Here is a 17,177-nt window from a genome sequence, read left to right on the forward strand (position 1 = left end):
CACATGAGCTGACCATCGCAGCTGACATCGGCACTATGTGCCAGGAGCGGTCACGGACAGCTCCCGGCACATTAACCCCCGGTACACCGCGATCAAACATGATCACAGTGTTCCGGGGGCATAGGGAAGCAATGCGCAGGGAGGGGGCTTCCTGCATGCTTCCCTGAGACGATCGGTAAAAGGCGATGTGCTCACCTTGTACCGAGCATCTCCTCCCTGCATGCCCCAGATCCAAAATGGCCGCGGGGCTACTTCTGGGTCCTGTAAGGACTACTTCTGGGTCCAGAGCAGGTGCTGGTAAGCAAGGAGCAGGGCACGCCAGATCGCTGATCTGACACAGTGCTTTGCAAAGTGTCAGATCAGCGATCTGTCACTATATAGTGATGTCCCCCCTGGAACAAAGTAAAAAAGTTAAAAAAAATTTTTTTTAGATGTGTAAAAAAAAATATATATTCCTAAATAAAGAAAAAAAATGTTGTTCTCATAAATACATTTATTTATCTAAATAAAAAAAAAAACAATAATGGTGCACATATTTAGTATCGCCGCGTCCGTAGCGACCCGACCCATAAAAGTGTCCCACTAGTTAACCACTTCAGTGAACACCATAAAAAAAAACGAGGCAAAAAACAACTCATTATTATCATACCGCCGAACAAAAAGTGGAATAACACGCGATCAAAAAGACAGATATAAATAACCATGGTACCGCTGAAAGCGCCATCTTGTCCCACAAAAAACGAGCCACAATACAGCATCATCAGCAAAAAAATAAAAAGTTACAGTCCTCAGAATAAAGCGATGCAAAAATAATTATTTTTTCTATAAAATAGTTTTTATCGTATAAAAAGCGTCAAAACATAAAAAAATGATATAAATGAGGTATCGCTGTAAACGTACTGCTCCGAAGAATAAAACTGCTTTATCCATTTTACCAAACGCGGAACGGTATAAACGCCCCCCCCCCCAAAAAAAAAAATAAAAAATTCATGAATAGCTGGTTTTTGGTCATTCTGCCTCACAAAAATCGAAATAAAAAGTGATCAAAAAATGTCACATGCCCGAAAATGTTACCAATAAAAACATCAACTCGTCCTGCAAAATACAAGACCTCACATGACCAAAATATGGAAAAATTATAGGTCTCAAAATGTGGTAAGGCAAAAAATATTTTTTGCAATAAAAAGCATCTTTTAGTGTGTGACGGCTGCCAATCATAAAAATCCACTAGAAAACCCACTATAAAGATAAATCAAACCCCCATTCATCACCCCCTTAGTTAGGGAAGCATAAAACTTTTTAAAAAAATGTATTTATTTCCATTTTCCCATTAGGGTTAGGGCTAGGGTTAGGGCTAGGGTTAGGGTTAGGGCTAGGGTTAGGGTTAGGGCTAGGGTTAGGGATGAGGCTAGGTTGGGGCTAGGGTTAGGGTTGGGGCAAGGGTTGGAGTTAGGGTTGGGTCTAGGGTTGGGGCTAGGGTTAGGGTTGGGGCTAAAGTTAGGGTTGGGGCTAAAGTTAGGGTTGGGGCTAAAGTTAGGGTTAGGGTTGGGGCTAAAATTAGGGTTAGGGTTTGGATTACATTTATGGTTGGGATTAGGGTTAGGGGTGTGTCATGGTTAGGGGTGTGGTTAGGGTTATGGTTGGGATTAGGGTTAGGGGTGTGGTTAGGGTTATGGTTGGGATTAGGGTTAGGGGTGTGTTGGGGTTAGGGTTTCAGTTAGAATTGGGGGTTTCCACTGTTTAGGCACATCAGGACTCTCCAAACGCGACATGGCATCCGATCGCAATTCCAGCCAATTCTGCATTGACAAAGTAAAACAGTGCTCCTTCCTTTTCGAGCTCTCCCGTGCGCCCAAACAGGGGTTTACCCCAACATATGGGGTATCAGCGTACTCAGGACAAATTGGACAACAACTACTGTGGTCCAAATTCTCTTGTTACCCTTGGGAAAATAAAAATTTGGGGGGGCCACATAAAACTTTTGTGGGAAAAAAATTAATTTTCATTTTCACGACTCTGCGTTATAAACTGTAGTGAAACACTTGGGGGTTCAAAGCTGTCAAAACACATCTAGATAAGTTCCTTAGGGGTTCTAGTTTCCAAAATGGTGTCACTTGTGGGGGGTTTCTACTGTTTAGGTGCATCAGGGGCTCTGCAAATGCAACGTGACGCCTGCAGACCAATCCATCTAAATCTGCATTCCAAATGGCGCACCTTCCCTTCCGAGCTCTGCCATGTGCCCAAACGGTGGTTCCCCCCACATGTGGGGTATCAGCGTACTCAGGACAAATTGGACAACACCGTTTGGGTTCGAATTTCTCCTGTTACCCTTGGGAAAATAAAAAACTGGGGGCTAATAATAATTTTTGTGAAAAAAAATAATTTTTATTTTCACGTCTCTGCATTATAAACTGTAGTGAAACACTTGGGAGTTCAAAGCTGTCAAAACACATCTACATAAGTTCCTTAGGGGTTCTAGTTTCCAAAATGGTGTCACTTGTGGGGGGTTTCTACTGTTTAGGTGCATCAGGGGCTCTGCAAATGCAACGTGACGCCTGCAGACCAATCCATCTAAATCTGCATTCCAAATGGCACTCCTTCCCTTCCGAGCCCTCCCATGCGCCCAAACAGTGGTTCCCCCCACATATGGGATATCAGCGTACTCAGGACAAATTGGACAACAACTTTTGGGGTCAAATTTCTCCTCTTACCCTTGGGAAAATACAAAACTGGGGGCTAAAAAATAATTTTGGGGGGAAAGTTTTTTTTTTTTATTTTCACGGCTCTGCGTTACAAACTGTAGTGAAACACTTGGGGGTTCAAAGCTCTAACAACACAACTAGATGAGTTCCTTAGGGTGTCTAGTTTCCAAAATGGTGTCACTTGTGAGGGGTTTCTACTGTTTAGGTACATTAGGGCTCTGCAAACGCAATGTGACACCTGCAGACCATTCCATCTAAGTCTGCATTCCAAATGGCGCTCCTTCCCTTCTGAGCCCTCCCATGTGCCCAAACAGTGGTTCCCCCCACATATTGTGTATAATCGCACTCAGGACAAATTGGCAACAAATTTTGGGGTCCAATTTCTCCTGTTACCCCGGGAAAATACAAAACTGGGGGCTAAAAAAATAATTTTTGTGGGAAAAAATTTTTGTTTTATTTTTACGGCTCTGCATTATAAACTTCTGTGAAGCACTTGGTGGGTCAAAGCGCTCAAAACACATCTAGATAAGTTCCTTAGGGGGTCTACTTTCCAAAATGGTGTCACTTGTGGGGGGTTTCAATGTTTAGGCACATCAGTGGCTCTCTAAACGCAACATGGCGTCCCATCTCAATTCCTGTCAATTTTGCATTGAAAAGTCAAACGGCGCTCCTTCCCTTCCGAGCTCTGCCATGCGCCCAAACAGTGGTTTACCCCCACATGTTGGGTATCAGCATACTCAGAACAAATGGCACAACAACTTTTGGGGTCCAATTTCTATTCTTACCCTTGGGAAAATAAAAATATTAGGGGCGAAAAGATCATATTTGTGAAAAAATCTGATTTTTTATTTTTACAGCTCTGCATTATAAACTTCTGTGAAGCATTTGGTGGGTTAAAGTGCTCACCACACATCTAGATAAGTTTCTTAGGGGGTCTACGTTCCAAAATGGTGTCACTTGTTGGGGTTTTCAATGTTTAGGCACATCAGGGGCTCTCCAAATGCAACATGGCGTCCCATCTCAATTCCAGTCAATTTTGCATTGAAAAGTCAAATGGCGCTCCTTCCCTTCCGAGCTCTGCCATGCGCCCAAACAGTAGTTTACCCCCACATGTAGGGTATCGGCGTACTCAGAAAAAATGGCACAACAACTTTTGGGGTCCAATTTCTTCTCTTACCCATGGGAAAATAAAACAAATTGGAGCTGAAGAAAATTTTTTGTGAAAAAAAGTTAAATGTTAATTTTTTTTAACCTGAAGGGTTAATAAACTTCTTGAATTTGGTTTTTTGAGGACCTTGAGGGGTGCAGTTTTTAGAATGGTGTCACACTTGGTTATTTTCTATCATATAGACCCCTCAAAATGACTTCAAATGTGATGTGGTCTCTAAAAAATATTGGTGGTGTAAAAATGAGAAATTGCTGGTCAACTTTTAACTTTTATAACACCCTAACAAAAAAGTTTTTAGTTCCAAAATTGTGCTGATGTAAAGTAGACATGTGGGAAATGTTACTTATTAATTATTTTGCATGACATATCTCTGTGATTTAAGGGCATTAAATTCAAATTTGGAAAATTGCAAAATTTTCAAAATTTTCGTCAAATTTCCGTTTTTTTCACAAATAAATGCAAGTTATATCGATGAAAGTTTACCACTTTCATGAAGTACAATATGTCACGAGAAAACAGTATCAGAATCGCCAAGATCCGTTGAAACGTTCCAGAGTTATAACCTCATAAAAGGACAGTGGTTAGAATTGTAAAAATTGGTCCGCTCATTAACGTGCAAACCACCCTCGGGGCTTAAGGGGTTAAAGAACTGAAAATGCTCATTTGTGGAATTTGCAGCGTTAGGAGGTCACATTCACTGAAGAAACCGACCTATACAATGTTTGGAAATGCTCATAAATAATAATTTGGAACAGTGCATTTTTTTAATTTAAAAAAAAAATCCTGTTTTCATTGGGAGGTTTGTCCCATAATATTTGATTTTGCTTTTTATTGACATGCAAAATGTAAAATTAAAGCCTGTACATGTCTGTTTATAAATGTAGGAGACATTCATCTCCAACTGGTGAATGGTCCTAGCCGATGTGCTGGAAGAGTGGAGATTTATCATAATGGAAGATGGGGAACGATCTGTGATGACTCCTGGGATAAAGCAGATGCAGATGTGGTTTGTAGGCAGCTGGATTGTGGTTCTGCTATAAACGCTAAAACAGGAGCCTATTATGGAAGAGGAACCGGGGACATCTGGCTGAACAATGTAGAATGTGTAGGAAATGAAACACACATATTGAACTGTAAATCAAGAGAATTTGGTAAAAGTTGGTGCCCCCATTTTTATGCTGCAGGTGTGATATGCTCAGGTAAAAAATATTAACTTTTTTTTACATTTTTTTTGCTAAAACACATTTAAATACAGTAATTTAACTATTTTTGCTGTGCCATTATAGTTATTGTACATATAAGTAATACATACAATAAATTTCAAATACATCAAAGGAGCAGCAAGACGTCAGTGATGGAATCCTTTAGCATGCATTCAAATAGAGGCAGCTGAGCACTACCTGGCTGCGGCCACTGGCTGCGTAGAGTAACATGTAAAGGACACATTTCTTACACTGTCCATCAATTGAATTTGGCAAAATACACTGTCCTCATATTAAAGGTGTGAGGTGTGATATGCTCAGGTAAAGAATACAAAAATATCTGCATATTTTTGATAATCTACAGTACTTCTAATACTTCTACTTATATTGTATTATACACCTATTTTGGCTAGGTTATCCACATTTCTTACATTCATTGCTATGCTCCACATTGGGTTTTAAAGTTGCCTAGTGTTTCTCAGTGCTCTTTTCTCTCTAGCTCTCTTAAAGTTTTGTTGGACACAGATTGTACCTATGTCTGAGTGCTACTGCAATATTGTGTTCAGATACTGATTGTTTGACAGCTGCAACTGTTGTTACTATTTTTTCTATGTTCTTTGTTTCTGCAAATCAAATTTACAGATCAAAAGAACCAGCTGGTTAGCCTATCATTTCAGCAAGCTTTATGAACTGACATTTAGAGTCTAATCACTATGTTGCATTCACTCTAATGATAGTTAGCAGTCTGTTATCAGTCTTCAAGCTATCTCATCATTTGCTGCAAGCATCATACACTTTTATTAGAAACTGCTCACATTAAAGGGGTTGCCCATAATTGGGACAACTCTGTTTCAATCAGCATGTTTGCACTGGTAAAATAACAACACATACTCACCTTGGGTGATGGCATCAGTGTCAGAACTCACTTCTCCAGAGTTGTGTATGATTGTTATGTTACTTCAGCCCTGTGTCCAATCAGCACTGGATTCACCTTTATACAAATCAGGCATCTAAAGGAAGTCAGAACTGCAGCTGGCTTTTCACTTTTTTTATGTCTGATATGTACATAGGTGGGAAGAGTGAAACCAGCACTGATTGGGCACAGAGTACACTTGACAAAACATTCTCATGTGAACTCCGGGAGAGTGACTGCCAACACCACTGAAAAGTGGCTATTGACGGTATCAGAGGTGCCATTTTACAGGTGCAAACAAACTGATTGAGATGATATTGTCTGAGTTGTGGCCATTTACATCTGTGTGCAGCTTCAGACCTGCTATCATCCTCATTATCTGCCTTCTCAATTCTGTGGCTTCCAGCATGTCTTTCCTCATCTGTTTGTCTATTGTCAAGCATAACTAGTTTGTGTTGCACTGTTATTCATGCCTTTCAGCCTGTTGTGCCAGTGCTTTGACTTTTGTTTGTCCATCCTAACTTGCGGCTTTGTGAATTGACTTCACCAGGTCATCATAAGATATTTTGTCATATACTAGTTGTGCAGACCCGGGGGTCAGTGGGTGCTCTCATCTGCTAGCTTGGCTGTCTTTAGAAAGACCAAATGGATCAAGGCTCATACCACTAAACACCCGCACTTGTATCCTGTGGGCTGAATACTATTCAGACAATACAAGGTTAGGGTAAAACAGTTTGCCACTTTGTTATTGAACCACCAACATACCATAACATACAGTAATCCTTGGAAATACACAATATGGTGAATATTACAGAGTTTCACTCTTCCATTGGCTTCCTTGGATTAGAGCAGCAGTGACTTCAGGGCCTCCAGGGTCGACTACCCCAACCAGTGGCATCCGATTTTGGAGAGCACCCACAAAAAAGGGGTAGTGGCAAGCTTAGGAAGCTGATAGTCCATTGAGGTATGTGGCCAGGTGACCTGATTGTCCCAACCTGGCTTCTCCAAATGTCTCCATGGAGTCAGGTGACCTGATTGTCCCAACCTGGATTTTTTGAACATCTCCATGGGGCCAGGACACCTGATTGTCCCAACCTGGATTCTTCAAACATCTCCATGAGGCTAGGTGACCTGATTGTCATACTCTGGATTCTCCAAACATCTCAATGGGTTCAATGAAGGTTAATTAAGCAGATCTGTATTCCTCCAGCTGGGGCCATGATCCCTTAAAATGGCATCCTGTAGAGTGTCCTGGATACTGTCATGTAGAGTCTTCAATCTTATTCCTCTGGTTGTAGATGGATGGACATTATATGTGAGGGTCTGCTGAAAACATCCACAACATCTATAATGTTGCTCCTGTGAAGATCAGACTGCCCGGGGCTAGCCTTCAGGGTATGTGCACACGTCAGGATTTTTAGCGTTTTTTTTGCGGAATTTTGCTATAAAAATGCTATAATTCCGCATTAAAAACGCTAAAAATATGCATCCTATCATTTAGAATGCATTCCGGATTTTTTGTGCAGATGTAAGCGTTTTTTTCCGCAAAAAAAACGCTTACCGCTAAAAATCCAGACATGCTCTATCTTTTTCCGGAATTTTTGCGGATTTCTAAGCCAAAATGACAATCAGGAAAAAAAAAATCCGCAAAAATTCCGCAAAAAATCCGCGCAAAATCCGCGCAAAAAACGTGCAATTTCCGCGAGATTTCTGGCAGAAATCTCAGGATTTGGTCAGGAAAAAATCCTGATGTGTGCACATACCCTCATAGGAGATTTGTAGATTTTACTATATAATTCATTGTAATGCTGTTGCAATACATAATACAAGCAAAGAAACAATTACAGGTTTAATATTGCAAGCTTAAGTCACAGGCTAATAAAGTAATAAAGGAAAAAAATATTTAAACGTCTGAAAAAAATATTAGATAGTACTTACTGAAGAAATATAAAAGCTTGTTGACAGACGAACAAAGCAGGGAGATTATATATAAAAGATATGTATTTGTTCGTTCTAAAAGTTGATTAAAATTAAATTTTCAGTCAGAATGAAAAATGCTTTTTGATTCAGCCTCATATTTTAAAATATATAAAGTATATATAAACATTGAATCCATAATAGTTTCAAATAACAAAAGCACAGCATTGTTTAGATGTCCCCCATTAATTATTTTTTTCAGTTGATGTTTTGTCTATGATTCTTTAGGGAACAGATACTACAGATTGGTTGGTGGGTCTCACCCATGTTCAGGCCATTTAGAAGCTTTCCATGGTGATACTTGGGGATCGGTTTGTGAGATTGACTCAGATCTAAGAGCAGCCAATGTTATCTGTAGAGAGTCTAACTGTGGACATGCAGTGCCATCATTACTGAACTATGCAAGAAGACTTGATCAGAAATGGACAGAACAGATCCATTGTAGTGGTAATGAGGCCAGATTAATAGACTGTACAAGGACACCTGGAGAAGAGAGAAACTGCAGTAAACAATATCCTCCATCAATTCACTGTAAAGGTATGTGGGATGGGTACAGCTTTCATTCCTTGTAATAACTCAAATTCTATTTTGTTTACCTAAGAAGGATGAGATTTCCAACTTGCTGACGAATACTGAAAACGGTAATTTATCTGATACACATGGAAAACTTACAGGATGTGAAATCCCGTAGGTGCTAAGATGCCCTAGGGGGATCCGACACGGTTACCTCTCCTCTAACCCCATTAACCCTCACCCCTCCCCCTTTAACTCTCCCCACTCTTGTCCTTCAGATCTCCCCCCTCATTTGGACAGACCATCCCCAGTGACGGAACCCAGACTGCCAATCCACCACGTGAGTCTGACGGCCATTGAATTCAACCTGCACTACAGACTTTCATGAATGCCGTCCTCTTCTACCATGCAAGGCCAAAATTCATAGCATCTGTCCCACCTGACTGACACAAGCAGATGCCTTCTGTGCCAACCTACAGCACATGGCCACACATGATCTCCCCTACCGCACACAGAGAACAAGCACACCGCAAAACGCTAATTAAGGGAGCGAACACAAAGTGAGTATGTATTGGTCCATGCGATACTAAGCTGAACCTGTTCAAGAATCTCATTTAATCTATCTGAGTACAGGCTGTGTAGTCTATATACCTAGTGGGATTCCTTGGCCTTAAGAACTGATTTTCTGTCCATGGTGTGAATGGGAATTTCTTCTAAGGGTATTATCCATACAGGATTAAAGTTTTTATTATTGAGAGTAAGATGTCATGGCAGGCTTTCGTTTAATCCTTTGACGACTGCCGATTAAAATGGCGACCATTAACGAGCCTTATTCCCTCATTGCCATTTTAAAATGTTGATCTGGAATAAGGGTATAACACTCCCCAGCATCGGAAAATCAAATAGCGCCCAGTGTTTAAAAAGACAAAAACACTCAATCAAAATAGCCAATGATTCTGAAATCATCACTGGACACAAAGAGAAATGTTCCAAAAATATTAAAAAGGGAATGTTTAAATGTGGGGTAAGTAGATGTTGTTGTTACAATATTATTGATAGTGATGAGTGAACCCATGGATGTTCAGATTTGCCAGACTTTTTAAAAAGTCCAATACAGGGAACAAACTTGACCAAAACGTGACCCTGGACACCAAAACCTGTATAAGTCAATGGAGACTTGAACTTCAGTGGTGTAAATTGGCTGTAAAATGATCGAAGTGAGGTCTAGGAAGCTGCAAAAGGAAAGCAAAATTGGGGTAAGAGCAGGACAATTGCCATGCAAACAAATGTAGATAGGGAAATAACCTAAAGGGGTTCACCATAACAAGCATGGTAAAATAGGAAGTAAATGAATAACATAAAAATGTTAACAGTGCCCTTACTAGCTCCACCCATTGGCACCTCTGTCACATGATCACATTATATGCCAAACGGGGGTCTGCTATGAGCGCAGCTCAGTGGCCAGTTTTCATATCAGATGAGTATATCTGCTACACATAAGAGAAGAGGCTCAGATCTGTCATGCTTTTAACGTGTGTACTCTACTTCACCTCATACATCAAGTCAGATACTTCTTCATAGAGGTGGTGTAGAGGTTAAGAACATTTATGCCTCACTTCAGGGTCTGATGGCACAGTGTGCAACCCACCAGTCGCTTGTTGGCAGCACATTCCCTGAAGAAATGCCACACCAGGGAGCTCTTGCAGCTGTCTTTGATTTCAGCAGCTATGCGGTTGGTAGTAGCAGCCAACATACTGGCTAGGGTTCTCCCGCTCTGCCTTTGCATATTGCCCCCTCTTTTGCTATGTTTCAGGGGAACCAAGACCACCTCCTTTCCCTCAGAACTGCGCACTTCACAAGGAAGGCCACTGCTCCATGTGGGGTCTAGGACATCATCATCCCCCACATCATCTTCTACTGACCCCTCAACCCTGCCCTTCTTTCCAGTCTGCACACTGTAGAAAGGCGCTGCAGTTGGCAACTGAGTTTCGTCATCATCTGACCTGTGCTGCAGTGGTCCATTGACCATGTGCACTAGCCCTCCCATGTACTCATTCTAAAAAACAAGCCAGCGGACTCATCGAAAAGCAGAAGAGAATCCTGCATGACTTGGGGTTCGGACTGCTTGGCTGATTTGCAAGGGTGTAGGTGGAAACAGGATGATTGTGGTCCTCAGGTGCCAACAGTGCACTCTCTGCAGTGGATGGGGGGAGGTTGGGGTAATAATGCGAATGGACTTGTGTCACTGTCAGTCACCCAATCTAACATTTTTTCAACATCTTGTGGCCTCACCATTGTACAAAGTTATTTGGGCCTATGGGCCTAAAAAAGGACGCGTATCGTCCAGTCGCATGCATGCACCAAAGGATTCGGGCACATAGTAGGTACAGAACAAACATGTCCTCTCCCTGCAGCAGCTGCAACACCACCACCAACAGCAGCTACACCAGCAACAGCAAGCCACGTCCCTTATTAGATGCTTTCCTTATTTATGGAAGTGAATATTCTGCACACAACTCACAACAAGACCGCCGATGCCAGTCATTTATTTTCCATACTACTGGAAAACTCACACCGGTCCAGAAAAATTATTACTTTGGTCTACTATTGGCATTGAGATGACTGATGCCAATTATTTATTTGTAGCAGTGTTATAAAAACACAGCGGCCCAGAGAACTTATTTATTTGGCCTACAAATGGAACGAAGATGGCAGATGACAATTATTTATTTCCCAGAATACTAGAAAATACACACCAGTCCAGAAAATTAATTTATTTGGCCCACAAATGGAAACAAGATGGCTGATGACAATTATTTATATCCCAGACTACTATAAAACACAGTGTTCTAGACAAATAATTTATGTGTCCTACTAATCGCAACGAGATGGCTGATGCCAATTATTTATTTCCAAGAAAATACACAATGGCTTAAAGGCAAACTATTCCCAGTTGGGGGGTGCAGAGTACACACATCAACTTAAATTAACACTACTCCCACAGACAGTGGATGCAGAGTACACACAGCAGCTTAAAAGAACAGTACTCTCACAGACAGAAGGTAGAGTAAGCATAGTGGCTTAAAGACAGGACAGTCCCACATACAGGGGGTGTAAAGCATACACAATGGCTTAAAGGCACAGCACTCCCACAGGTGGGGGGTGCAGAGTACACACAGTGGCATAAAGGAGCACTACTCCCACAGATGGGGCGTGCAGAGTTCACACAGCAGCTTTTGGCACAGTACTCCCACAGTTATGGGTTGCAGAGTACACATATCGGCTTTTGTCACTGTACTTACACATATATGCCTTGTACAGTACACATAGCTGGTTGTGGCAGAGTACTCCTACATATATGGGTTGCAGAGTACACACAGCAGCTTTAGACACAGTAACCCCACAGATGTGGCTTGCATAGTACACACAACAGCTTTTGGCACAGTACTCCTACATATAGGCTTTTGGCATAGTTTTCTGACATAATTTGCTTGCGGAGTACACTCAATGGCTTTTTTTTGCAGAGTGTGCAGTTAGAATCTGTCCCTTACTCCAGCTGTGTCCTGTCCCTACACTAATAGGAGCAGAATGGCAGTGGCACTTGTGATCCGTCCAACACGTGGTACGCCGGTCAATCACAGAAATGTCAATACTTGGGATGGCTGTGATGGCTCTGGAAGTGCCCACAGTCTAACATCTTTTTGATTGCACTGGAGCCTTTTAACAAGCTTTATTAGACTTTTGGACTTGAACAGAAACTGAACACATAATAGGAAGTCTTTGTTCACGGTCCAGTGCCGGGCACTAGAAGACCTGGCACGAATTCATCAAACTGAAGAACACCAATATTGTTTATAATTTTAACCAAGAATAGTCTTGCAATTCAAATATGTCATTGTGGTTATATGCGATTGGGGTCTTCATTATGTAAGCTGTACCACAGAAACCCCATGAGCACATATGAATAGCTAGAGGCAGGGCCCCCATTAGGGTTTTACTGGACTTACTGGTTTATGGGGCAAAAGTGAGGAAGGAGGGCTCAGACCGGGCTCCTTTTCTTTTTGCTTCTGTACACCGGTCCTCATTCAGGGACTGAATGTGTGTCCTTGGACTCACATTCAGTTGAAATCTATTGCCGTGCAAGAAGCCACCGTCTTCCTGCACCACAACAGTTAACAGCCACCAGCCAATAAGAGGCCAGCAGCTGATGTTGTTGAGAACATAGCTGGCAAATTACATCACAGCCATGCGTAGGGGCATCCGTGCTTTATATGGATGAGGAAGAGGATGCTGCTGGAACGTGGCCAGGTAAGGAGAAACTTTTTTTTCTTTTGTACTTAAAGCAGACATATGGAGCCATGATTGATGATATATGGGGCAGGATGGATGACACATGGGGCAGGATGGATGACACATGTGGCAGGCTGGATGACACATGGGGCAGACTAGATGACACCTGGGGCACGATGGATCACACATGGGGAAGGACGGAAACACATGGGCAGAACGGAGACACAAGGGGCAGAATGGATGGATGACACATGAGGTAGGATGCATGACACATGGGGCAGGATAGAGACAACACATGGGGGCACAATGGAGATGACACAATGGAGATGACACAAGGGAGCAGGATGAAGATGACACATGGGGGCAGGATGGAGAAGACTCATGAGAAAAGGATGGAGACATGATGGGGCAGGATGTAGATGACACATGGGGCAGAATGGAGACGACACATGTGGAAGGATGGAGACAACACATGGGGCAAGATGGAGAAGACACATGGGAGCAGTATGGGAGACATGGGGCCAGGATTGGAGATCATATGGGGCCAGTATAGGAGATCATATGGGGGCCGGTTAGAGACACATGTGACCATGATGTTAGAACATATGAGGGCAGGATGAAGACACATAAGGTCAAAATAGGAGAGCATATAGGGACAGGAATGAGACACATGGGGGCTAGGATGTTGGACATTATTACAGGAAGGGACCTGGATGTGTAACATTATTGCTGTAGGGGCTAATTAAGGGATATTTAGAAGTAAGTGGAGGGCACCACCAATGAATGTTCAACAGGAGGGCTCACCATGGGTTTGGAAATAAGTATACAAAACAGAGCAACAAAAGATCATGCCCACATAACGGGAACACCTCAATATAAAAAATTACAATATTTAGTTTTATTGGTAAATATCAAAAATACATGAAGGACAAAACACAGACAGTGATTGTTTAAAAACACTAAAATTGCAAACATACAACACAAACCTATGCAAATATCATGCCCTGATATAGGGGCAATGATAAACCACACTGGTATTCCCCTGCAAAAATGGCAATGAATGCTGTAACATAATCAATCATATTAGATACCTAAACCACAGTGAAAGGTCTACAGAAAAATCGATGAATCCAGCAGGATTCATCGATTTTTCTGTGGACTTAGTGCTCAACTTTTCTGTGCAGGAACAGGTGTGGAATAGCCGATATTCAGGTGAGCTGACTATCTTTTGTTTTTTTTTACAGTAAAAGGTCAACATATACATACATGGCTATATCACAATGCCATATGAGCCCAAAATGATGTAAAGATTTCCTGGCACAAAAATATATATACTTGACAAAAAAGTGTGAAACAACTGAAATTATATCTTATATTCTAGGTTCTTCAAAGTAGCCACCTTTTGCTTTGATGACTGCTTTGCACACTCTTGGCATTCGCTTGATGAGCTTCAAGAGGTAGTCACCAGGAATGGTCTTCCAACAATCTTGAAGGAGTTCCCAGAGATGCTTAGCATTTGTTGTCCCTTTTGTCTTCACTCGGTCCAGCTCACCCCAAACCATCTCGATTGGGTTCAGGTCTGGTGACTGTGGAGGCCAAGTCATCTGGCGTAGCACCCCATCACTCTCCTTCTTGGTAAAATAGCCCTTACACTGCTTGGAGGTGTGTTTGGGGTCATTGTCCTGTTGAAAAATAAATGATGGTCCAACTAAACGCAAACCGGATGGAATAGCATGCCACTGCAAGATATTGTTGTAGCGATGCTGATTCAGTATGCCTTCAATTTTGAATAAATCCCCGACAGTGTCACCAGCAAAGCACCCCCATACCATCACACCTCCTCCTCCATGCTTCGCGGCGGGAACCAGGCATGTAGAGTCCATCCGTTCACCTTTTCTGCGTCGCACAAAGACACGGTGGTTGGAACCAAAGATCTCAAATTTGGACTCATCAGACCAAAGCACAGATTTCCACTGGTTTAATGTCCATTCCTGGTGTTCTTTAGCCCAAACAAGTCTCTTCTGCTTGTTGCCTGTCCTCAGCAGTGGTTTCCTAGCAGCTATTTTACCATGAAGGCCTGCTGCACAAAGTCTCCTCTGAACAGTTGTTGTAGAGATGTGTCTGCTGCTAGAACTGTGCGGCATTGACCTGGTCTCTAATCTGAGCTGCTGTTAACCTGAGTTTTCTGAGGCTGGTGACTCGGATAAACTTATCCTCAGAAGCAGATGTGACTCTTGGTCTTCCTTTCCTCGGGCGGTCCTCATGTGAGCCAGTTTCTTTGTAGCGCTTGATGGTTTTTGCTACTGCACTTCGGGACACTTTCAAACTTTGCCCAATTTTTCAGACTGACTGACCTTCATTTCTTAAAGTAATGATGGCCACTCATTTTTCTTAGCTGCTTTTTTTTCTTGCCATAATACAAATTCTAACAGTCTATTCAGTAGGACTATCAGCTGTGTATCCACCAGACTTCTGCACAACACAACTGATGGTCCCAACCCCATTTATAAGGCAAGAAATCCCACTTATTAAACCTGACAGGGCACACCTGTGAATGGAAAACCATTCCCAGTGACTACCTCTTGAAGCTCATCAAGAGAATGCCAAGAGTGTGCAAAGCAGTCATCAAAGCAAAAGGTGGCTACTTTGAAGAACCTAGAATATAAGACATAATTTCAGTTGGAACACTTTTTTTTTGTTTTTTTGTATAGGTTTGTGTTGCATGTTTGCAACTTTAGTGTTTTTAAACAATCACTCTCTGTGTTTTGTCCTTCATGTATTTTTGATATTTGCCAATAAAACTAAATATTGTAATTTTGTATATTGAGGTGTTCCTGTTATGTGGGATGTGATCTTTTCTTGCTCTGTGTTGCATAAGTAAGGGATATTATTACTGCTGTGATGTATTTTAGTTTTGAGAATACTATTTTCAATGGGGGGGCCTGTTGCTGTGCAGGGCAGTACTACGCCACATTTTTCTTCATCTGGCACAGTTTAGAAGTTTGGGAAAAATTGGGGAATGTGCTCTGAAAGGAGTGCTCTAGATAACTGTGTTACTTTCTGCAGAGATGAGTCCTGGCTGGAAGAAATGATAGTGGTCTGCGCTGGATGAGGAAGAAAATAAAAAATGAAGGGCTTCAACTGGATGTGTCACTGATGAGTCAGTGTGTTATATATACACTTACACTGTATACAGAGCTCCTGTGTATAATGTCACAGAAGATCACTGTAGTACATGTACATTGCATACTATTTACAGAGCTCCTGTGTATAATGTCACTCGTGAGGCAGTGTGTTACCTGTATATTAACACTAAACACTGTATATACTATGTACAGAGCTCCTGTGCATAATTTCACTTATGAGAATATTAGTATTATGTCTTTTTATTAATGATTAGTATTGGAGTATTCAGTCACTATGTGGTGGTAATATATGGTTTGGTCATGGTGTGGCAGCATTTGTCTCTTGTATTTGGTATTTTTTGGTCACTATGTGGTGGGAATATGTGGCCTGGCTGTGGTGTGACCATATTTGTCCCTTATATGTGACCTTATTGGTCATTTAAATAATATATGTGACTCATTCCTGTGACGCGAGTCAAGGTAGTAAATATATATACTACTTACTGTAAGTAAAGGGAAGTCAAAGAATCCGAGGTCAAGTCCAGGAAATGGCGCAGTACGACAAAGTGAGGTCAGAGGTGAAGTCCCATACACGAGCCAAAGTCAAGAAAGCCAGAGAGACAAAACAGATACAGGGAGCAGGCACAAGCAAAGTCGGGTCACAAGCAAAGGGTCAGAGTCCAGGAAAATAATCATGTCAAGCAGGGTCAGACACAGAGCTCAGAGGGATCAATGTTCCACAGGCAACAGCAAGTGTATGATTGACACTGGGGGAAGGAACTAGCATGCTTAAGTAGAAGCCTGATTAAAGAAAATGAACACAGGTGATTGCAGCACAGACCCAGCACAGACTGAAAGCCCCAACACAAAGTAACAGACAGAAACAGAGTGGAAATCGTGACAATTCCCTTAAAGAAAATACATATAAATATACCTAAAAAGAGTATTGGGTATATAAAAAGATGTTTAATAGGTAAAATAGAGTAATGCCCTGCCAAGAGTCTGCCTTGTCAAGGTTGCAGGCTTAAAAATGTTTTAGTCCAAAATAAAAGTTGACAACTATACATGTAATACGGTGTTCAACATTAACTGGTAATGTGTGATTGGTGAGAATGTGGTGCAGAAGTGGAGTTTTTCCAAGACTAGGCAGTGGGACTGTGAAAGGTTTGAGGGGTGGAGGAGGAGCTGGAGTGGAATTTGGCAGAGTCTCAAGATGGACCGAAAAAGTTGCTAATGTGGAGACCTGAAATTACTGGTGGCAGCCTTGGCCACAGGCATAATGTTAAA

The 17,177-nt window shown here is 41.8% G+C and overlaps 1 protein-coding gene across 1 annotated transcript in view; it reads left to right on the forward strand.

Annotated features, from left to right (window-relative positions):
* The window catches only part of LOC138681220 (scavenger receptor cysteine-rich type 1 protein M130-like), a 159,845-nt gene that overhangs the window by 126,423 nt on the left and 16,245 nt on the right, over positions 1–17,177 (forward strand). The window contains exons 8-9 of the mRNA XM_069768589.1: positions 4,755–5,021; positions 8,191–8,499. Of these exons, the coding sequence (XP_069624690.1) occupies positions 4,755–5,021; positions 8,191–8,499 (576 nt within the window). The remainder of the gene's footprint in view (positions 1–4,754; positions 5,022–8,190; positions 8,500–17,177) is intronic.

The sequence above is a fragment of the Ranitomeya imitator genome, chromosome 1 (genome assembly GCF_032444005.1).
Source record: "Ranitomeya imitator isolate aRanImi1 chromosome 1, aRanImi1.pri, whole genome shotgun sequence".
Lineage (NCBI taxonomy): Eukaryota > Metazoa > Chordata > Amphibia > Anura > Dendrobatidae > Ranitomeya > Ranitomeya imitator.